This window comes from Rhinopithecus bieti, unplaced genomic scaffold, assembly GCF_001698545.2.
Source record: "Rhinopithecus bieti isolate Rb0 unplaced genomic scaffold, ASM169854v2 scaffold_23276, whole genome shotgun sequence".
Lineage (NCBI taxonomy): Eukaryota > Metazoa > Chordata > Mammalia > Primates > Cercopithecidae > Rhinopithecus > Rhinopithecus bieti.
Genome location: NW_016810868.1, coordinates 1,796,735 through 1,805,139, shown reverse-complemented (window position 1 = coordinate 1,805,139; position 8,405 = coordinate 1,796,735). Strand labels below are relative to the sequence as shown.

Below are 8,405 nucleotides of genomic sequence, written 5' to 3'. Positions count from 1 at the left end.
GCTCTGTCGCCCAGGCTGGAGTGCAGTGGCGCAATCTCGGCTCACTACAAGCTCCATGTCCGGCTAATTTTTTGTATTTTTCACAGGGTTTTAACACAGGGTTTTTGTATTTAACACAGGTTTCACTGTGTTAGCCAGGATGGTCTTAATCTCCTGACCTTGTCATCTGCCCGCCTCAGCCTCCCAAAGTGCTGCGATTACAGGTGTGAGCCACCGCACCCGGCCATAAATATATATTTTTTTTAAAAAAAGAGAAAGAGAATCTAGGGAAGAAAGCTGCTGTCACCGAGCAGCAGGGTCAGGAAGTCAGTGGACGTGTCAGGGTCTCATGGAGAAAGGCAAGGGTCACTCACGTGTGCCAGCTGAGCAGGGTTGTAGAAGGGCACGGTCCCGCTGGGAGGGCCGCCTGCAGCGGGGAGGTCGCCAGGAGCCTGAGAAGCACAGAGAAGTCACCTCAGCGGGGCTCTGCTGCATAGCAGCTGGCATTTCAACTGCAGATACAGACACTGCTTCTACGTGGGATTTACGGTACTTGTAAATAAGCTACAGAAGCAGACTGAAGGCACTTCTTGCAACACCGGATTTAGTTATTTTATGGTTCATAGAAAAATGGTGAAAATCAAAGCAACGTGCAGAGCCAATGTTTTAAGCACTGGAACATGCAACAGGAAGGTGCGCACGGCACTGAGTTGGCGCTGAGCGTGCGAGGCAGTTAGGAGGTGCCCACGGCTGCAGACCTAAGGCTCCAGCCATGACACGAGGCCCAGAGCTCTCATTTGCAGGCAGAAGGGTCGCAGCAAGCCTTTCTGCTGAGCCACGGTTGCAGCTGGTGCCGTGACAGGCAGAAGATGAAGGGTTCGTTCACCTCCCTCCCACACTGGCCGCAGGACACCACCACTGCTGCACTCGCCCCGGCCTCAAACCAATGTTCTCATGCTTGATCAGAAAGGAGAAATCTTCCTTCCAAAGGAGAGCATCCTGACCCGGGAAACACTCACACGGCGAGGCCACGCCCCAGGCCCATCATTGGAAAAACCAATTGGAGCAAAATGACAGAACCCACTCAATCGCTAGGACACCTCGGGGTTGGTCCAGTCGCCCGGTGTATGTGGATACTGCACAGCAAACCCCCTTTAAAGGAACACTGCTGTAATCCCAGCATTTTGGGAGTCTGAGGTGGGCGGATCACCTGAGGTCAGGAGATCGAGACCAGCCTGACCAACATGGAGAAACCCCGTCTCTACTAAAAATACAAAATTAGCTGGGCGTGGTGGCGCATGCCTGTCATCCCAGCTACTCAGGAAGGCCAAGACAGGAGAATCGCTTGAACCCAGGAGGTGGATGGAGGTTGTGGTGAGCTGAGATCACACCATTGCATTGTAGCCTGGGCAACAAGACTGAAACTCTGTCTCAAAAAAAAAAAAAAAGAAAGAAAGGAACCCTGTACCCTTGGTCACGTGACGCTGAGGGAGACAACGGGCGAGGTTAGTGGCAAAGCGCACGCGGCGAACCGGCACCACGTGCTCAGGGACACAGGCCAGCTCTCATGTTAGTGAGGACCACCAGCCGCAGGTACCTGATTAAAATGCTGGCTCACTTCACGTGATAATGAACTCATTGAACTACAGCGCGAAAGCTACAAAACAGCAAGAACACACATAAAACACAGACAAAAGTCAACATGCGCGTCACTGTCCAATCCAAGCCGTCAGTTCCATTTCAAAAGCTTTGTGATGCCATTAGAATCAATATAACTCAAAAGGAAAAAAAGCCAGTGTTAGCTTAAGATTCCTGTCTTAATGTAAAGCTGTTATCCCGAAACAACCGTTATCTCAGGGGAGGGCTGGGAGGAAAATCCAGCCTTGGCCCAAGCCAGCTTCACCTCCTGACACCTCACAATTCAAGACGATTCCATGCTGTTGAGGGGAGGGGACCGGGACTGAGGTGACAACTCAAACCCCTTCACCCCTCCTGAAGCTCCTAAATGGTTTTGTTAAAACAAGTGCAATTTTTTTCCCCCCAGGAACGCCACCTTTGAGGTGCTCTTGTTTCTAAACTGCCTCTTCCTACCCAGTACCGCCCTCCATAAAGGAAGAGGCACCTGGACAGTGAGCTGCTGGGGAGGCCTGGGCTGTGGGAGGCCCTGGCGTCGGCACTGCTTACCTCTCCTCCCTGGGAACCCTCAGGCTTAGAGGAGGGGAGTTCAGAGCCAGGGAGTGACGCTGCAGAGCTTAAAACCTGCCAAGGAAAAGAAGAATTGCAGCAACCAAATCCCAGGGAATTTAAGCTTCTCACCCCAGGCCGAAAAATAGGAAACTGTTCTGGTCTGGGTTGCAAACGCCCTCTTCCATGTAAAGTGCTCCTCAGAGAGAAGTGAAAAGAAAGGTGCCTCACACGTGGCTCCAGCCGCACAACCCTGCTGGCTCTAGACCTCCGCAGCTCTCTCCCAGTTGCCTGTTGCCTGTAACAGGCTTGCAATCTGGGGCTACTGTTATTCCCATTTTACAGAGGAGAAAACTGAGGCTTAGAGAGGTGAGTGACTGTCCCATGCTTTACACAGCTGATGAATGGAGAACAGGATTATTAGGCCCAGGCCTGTCCGACTCCCCCTGTAGAGAGTGCAGTCTGAGCTGTTCTTTTTTTTTGAGATGGAGTCTCGCTCTGTTGCCCAGGCTGGAGTGCAGTGGTGCAATCTCAGCTTACTGCAAGCTCCACCTCCTGGGTCCAAGCGATTCTTCTGCCTCAGCCTCCTGAGTAGCTGGGATTACAGGCACCTGCCACCACACCCAGCTAAATTTTGTTTTTAGTAGAGACGGGGTTTCACCATGATGGCCAGGCTGGTCTCGAACTCCTGACCTCAACTGACCCGCCCACTTTGGCCTCCCAAAAAGCTGGGATTACAGGCGTGAGCCACCACTCCCAGCTGGTCAGAGCTGTTCCACTTCACATGGGAGTCATTTGTTTTTTTTTTTTTTTGGATGAAGATATACTTAACTTTTATTATTGGTAGATAATTGCCCTTTAACTTAGAGTAATTTTATTTTTTCCAATTTTAAAAATTGTAAAATACACATACCATAAAATTTGCCACTTTAATCATTTTTAAGTTTTAAGCACATTTGCCGTGCTGAGCAATCATCACCGTCACCATCCCCAGATCTCCATCCTCCCAAACAGCTCTGTCCCGCCTGGCACCATGCATTCTACCTTCCGTCTCTATCATACACAAGTGTGAGGCATTTAAGACGGAACACACTCTGCCTACACACTGGGTACTTACTGACTTGCAGAAGGCAAGGCCCTATCTGGCAGGATGGGGAGGTGACTCCTCACTGGGTACCCTTCCCCTCTTTCCCACCGCACCCACTCACCTTGGGCTCTAGGGCAGGCTCTAGATTGGCCAGGCCCCTAGCTGGTGCAGGCCCTTCCCTGCCAGTCCCGTCTGGAGGCTGTGGTTCTTCTGCATCTGGGGATGAGAGAGTGAGGAGGCCATGATTCCGTCCAGAACATCCCTGGGGTCTCACTGAAGACACCCGGAGAGGAAGAGAGTTTCGTGCTACACACACGGCACACTCACGCAGAAGCGGGCAAATCATAAAAAAAACACAAACCAACCCCAGGCTCTCTGCGTGCTGGCCAGGTCATTCTTTTAACAGGACATTTAGGAGAAACTCACAGAAAGAGGGTCAAAGGTCAGGAGACTGGGGCTGATGCTTGTGCTGCCTACCTGGGCTCGGCACAAACAAGTTGGAAGGAATCGGGAGTGGCGCGAGTGGAGCGACAAAGTCCGCAGGAGCAAAAGCCGGCTCGCTCCGCTGGGTCCCGCTCGGGTTCAGGACGTCCACATAGCGAGCTCTGGTTCCGGCTGCAAAGGGGGGAGGAGCAAATTGAGGCAAATGCGCCAGGCGGCCTCCAGTGCTCACCGTGTCAGAGCAAAAGCACGCAGGGACGCGCTGGAAGCCATGTCGTGGCCCAACCCTGACAAGGACACCTTTCTACACAGCAGATGTGTTTTGGCTTTTGGCCTTGGGGTGGTTCCCTATCTCACCCCACTGTGGCACACGCCCTCTGCTTCTGCACGGACATGGCTGTGCCCACAGCTTGTCAACACAGACGGCTGTGGAGCCACGTAACGCTCTGGAGAGCTGCCCTCGTCCCCAAGGCTTCCTCCTCGTGACACCAGCATTACCTTACACGGTGCAACACCCATCACCTCCTCCCCATGCACAACAGCGACACATTGCCTCTCTCGGAGAGTTAGTCGTTCAAGCAAGCTCCCACTCCAAGGCCACCCTTACCTGCTCTTCTAGAGAACACGTTCACCGGGGCTCCAGGAGGCCCCGTGAGACCAGGCGGCGCAGCCTTGGGCAATGAGGTTGGAGGTGGGGGTGGGGCTTTCTTCTGCAGAGGGAAACACAGCTTCAGATACGCACTGTGTGCACCAGAAACCCACTGGGACGGCAGTCAGGACACTCCAAAAGGAGCAGCAGCCGCCCAAATAGCACAGGGCCACACGAAGCTGTTCCCTCACACCCAACAGGAACTAAAATGACAATTTACCTCCTCTTCTGGCTCATTTAAATTCACCCACTGGTTTTTCTTTTCATCCCAAACAATCTGCCAAGATTTTAGAAAGAAAAAAGGTCAGCAGACTGAAGCTAAACAGAATTAGAATCTGATTAACGATGACACTTCAAAACTTCAGGAAGCACCTACTCAGCTCTGCTCTGAAAGTGACAGAAAAATCATTACAGTTCCTCGGACGTCCCGTGCCGTATTCGACAGCACTCACCGATTTGTTCTTGTCATCTGGCAAATAAGCTTCTGTCCTTTTCTTCCCAGGTAGCCAACGAGAGAACCAGGATTCACCCTAAATATAAAACCACAAGAAAAACTTTGAAAACACTATGTTCCATGAAATCAGCCAGATGCAAAAAGACAAATTCTACGGGACCCACTTCTGTGAGGCCCCAGAGTCGCCAGATCCACAGAGACACCAGGAGAATGGAGGTGGGAGGGAACCGGGAGTTGCTGTTTCGTTTCAAGGGGACAGAGTTTCTGTTTGGGAAGGTGAGAATGGGAAGGTGAGAAAGTTCTGGAGATGGATGGTGGTGATGGTAACACAACAGTGTGGATGTACTCAGTGCCACAGAACTGTGCACTCAGAAAATGGTTAAAATGGTGCATTTTGTTATGTGTATTTTACGTAAATTTAAATAGGTCAGAACAGTAACGTGCCTTCATGAGCTTTTTACATCTAAACACTGACAAAGCTTCCGACATCCTCCCCTTTGAGAAGTGGAAGGCAGGCTGTCCAAGTCAGTGTGTGTCAGAGGCAGACACAGCCCCTCTGTGTTTCCCATGCATGGAGAATTTGGTTATTAGGAAAATTTACTTTATTCTTCACATGATGCACTTCATTTTTGTTTGTGTTTTGAGACAGAGTCTTGCTCTGTTGCCCAGGCTGGAGTGCAATGGCGTGATCTTGGCGCACTGCAACCTCTGCCTCCTGGGTTCAAGCAGTTCAACGCCTCAGTCTCCCGAGTAGCTGGGATTACAAGTGCCCACCACTATGCACAGCTAATTTTTGTATTTTTAGTTGAGATTGGGTTTCACCATCTTGGCCAGGATGACCTTGAACTCCTGACCTCATGATCTGCTTGCCTCGGCCTCCCAGAGCGCTGGTGTGACAGGCGTAAGCTGCCGCGCCCGGCCTCCCAGAGTACTGGGGTAAAAGATACCATCACAAGTCAAAAGACAATCTACAGACTGGGAGACGGTGTCACAATCAATACACCTAAAAGAGGACTTATATCCACAATACAGAAAGGACTCCTGCGAGTCATTAAGAGATCACCATTAAAAACGGAGAGGAAAGTCAGGCGCGGTGGCTGCAACTGCAGTCCCAGCTATAAGGCAGGAGGATCACTTGGGCCCAGAAGCTTGAGACCAGCCTGGGCAACATAGTGAGACCCCATCTTTATGGAAAAAAAAAAAAACAACAAACAAAAAAACGGATAGAGACTTGAACAAGCACTGCCCTAAAAGGGCAGTGAGATGGTAACAGGGACACGAGAAGGTGCCCAGTATGACACCTCACTGGGGAGATGCAGAGTAAGACACAATGAGATGTCATCAGCCCCAGCACAACGGCTAAGTTAAAGAACTGGCATTGCCCAGTATTGGTGAAGACGAGGGATATCTGGGGCCCTTGTTCTCTGCTGCAGGACGTGTGACTTGGTCCAACCAACCATTTAGGACAACTGCTCAGCAGTGTCTCCTAAAGCTGAACACACGCTCGTCCTGCGACCTAAACCCTCTGCTCCTTGGCGCGCACCTAAGAAAAACAAGCACATTCACCAAGAGACTGGCAAGGAGGCTCCCGGGGCCTGAATGATCCCAGCCCCACACTGAAAGCAGTCCCAAAGTCCACGACTGGGAGAATCCATGAGCCGGCAGCAGGCACACACCACAGCGACAAAGGAGCGGCTGCCGTCTGGTCCCTTGCGGGTGGGTCTGACAGGTAATGGCCAGAGGGGACCTCTGGGGGCTGGACTGTGTCCCCATGCTGACCTGGGTGGGCTATGATCCTATTATCCGAAGGCACAAATACACAGACACTCATCATGCCATGTGCACTGCAGACACTCGGCTGTTTTTATCAGGAGGCTGTTTGCATGTGTGGTGAATTAAGAGGACGGCGCTCTGGGAAGCGTGCCTCCTGCCCAGACCCTGCCGGCCACCGGGCGCACTGGGGGCAGGCTGTACTACCTTCTTAGGTTCCTTCGTCTCTTTCTTGGCTGCTTGTCCGGGTCTCTTCGTTTCGGGAGCGAGTGGGAGAGACAGAGGTGGCTGCGTGGGACCCGAGTCGGCACGATCCCACCCTGGGGGTGCCTCTGAGTCTGGCGCTGTCCTCGAGGGGGCCTGTCGCAAGGCAACGCAGAACAGGCTATCCTGGGGCTCCTCACACAGGACCCGAAAGACAGCGGGGACGCGCTTCCCCAGGCATGTTCCCTAAATATGTCACTGAGAGGCCACATGACTCTGGTGACCAGAGGGAGTCAGGGAGGGGGCTGGGGAGAGCAGCCCCCTGACTGGGCCTCCCGGAGCCTCTGCCTGGCCTGACTAGAGAAAAGCCAGCCGCACCTAATAAGCAGCTCCGTCTGGGAGCACTCAGCACTCAGAATGCAAACGTGGACACTTGATGGAGATTCCGGGCTGGAAGAAATGGAGCATGAGCACGCACCGAGGGAAGACTGGCCAGAGTGGGGCGATGGGCATTCGCAAAGATACAATGATTTTTAAAAATATTTATTCCTGGGTCAAGTCCCAGTTTTTAATAGCTCAACCCTCACTTTTACTTTTCCAGGGACACAGTATTTTAAAGGGTAAAACACCAAATGCAAGTTCAAACTATAGCAATCGTCTACTGATGGGATGCCTGGGAAGGGCTGGGTATAAGTAAAGAAGGTTCCAGAATGCGGTCTGTATAAAAGCAACTATCTTATGCCAATTATGTCTAATCAGATAAATCTCACTTTCAGGAAAACCAGTGAAAATCTTAGAAATTCTATTGTATTCCAGGATATCTTGGGAGTTAAAAAAATTAGAAAAGAAATTCCACTGTAGAAAAAGAGATGGCCCAGCCAGGCGCGGTGGCTCACATCTGTAATCCAAACACTTTGGGAGGCTGAGGCGGGTGGATCACGAGGTCAGGAGTTCAAGATCAGCCTGGCCAAGATGGTGAAACCCCATCTCTACTAAAAATACAAAAAAAAAAAAAATGAGCTGGGTGTGGTGGTGAGCGCCTGCAATCCCAGCTACTCGGGAGGCTGAGGCAGAGAACTGCTTAAACTTGGGAGGTGGAGGATGCAGTGAGCCAAGATCGCACTACTGCACTCCAGCCCGGGCAACAGAGTGAAACTCCATCTCAAGAAAAAAAAAAAAAGAAGAAGAAGAAAAAGAGATGTCCAGGTGCAGTGGCTCATACCTATAATCCCAGCAACTTTGGGAGGCTGAGGCGGGCAGATCACTTGAAGTCAGGAGTTTGAGACTAGCCTGGCTAACATGACAAAACCCCGTCTCTACCAAAAAATACAAAAATTTAGCCAGGCATGGTGGCACATGCCTGTAGTCCCAGCTACCTGGGAGGCTGAGGCAGGAGAATCGCTTGAACCTGGGAGGCGGAGGTTGCAGTGGACAAGATGGCACCACTGTACTTCAGCCTGGGTGACGGAATGAGACTATGTCTTAGGGGACAAAAAAAAAAAAAAAAGGTCAGGCTTGGTGGCTCACACCCGTAATCCCAGCACTTTGGGAGGCAGAGGCGGCTGGATCATGAGGTCAGGAATTTAAGACCAGCCTGGCCAACATGATGAAACCCCGTCTCTACTAAAAATACAAAA

General features: G+C 51.5%; 1 protein-coding gene across 11 annotated transcripts in view; it reads right to left on the bottom strand.

Annotated features, from left to right (window-relative positions):
- Nucleotides 1–8,405, bottom strand: part of SEC16A (SEC16 homolog A, endoplasmic reticulum export factor) — a 44,478-nt gene that overhangs the window by 2,572 nt on the left and 33,501 nt on the right. For 8 of the 11 annotated variants that reach the window (XM_017893096.1, XM_017893099.1, XM_017893100.1 and 5 more), the window contains 9 exons: nucleotides 6,772–6,924; nucleotides 4,793–4,870; nucleotides 4,561–4,617; nucleotides 4,299–4,401; nucleotides 3,728–3,865; nucleotides 3,372–3,466; nucleotides 2,164–2,238; nucleotides 1,577–1,636; nucleotides 354–431 (listed from right to left, as the gene is read on the bottom strand). In XM_017893096.1, the coding sequence (XP_017748585.1) occupies nucleotides 354–431; nucleotides 1,577–1,636; nucleotides 2,164–2,238; nucleotides 3,372–3,466; nucleotides 3,728–3,865; nucleotides 4,299–4,401; nucleotides 4,561–4,617; nucleotides 4,793–4,870; nucleotides 6,772–6,924 (837 nt within the window). The remainder of the gene's footprint in view (nucleotides 1–353; nucleotides 432–1,576; nucleotides 1,637–2,163; nucleotides 2,239–3,371; nucleotides 3,467–3,727; nucleotides 3,866–4,298; nucleotides 4,402–4,560; nucleotides 4,618–4,792; nucleotides 4,871–6,771; nucleotides 6,925–8,405) is intronic. The other 3 variants (XM_017893101.1, XM_017893105.1, XM_017893102.1) reach the window with 2 other exon arrangements.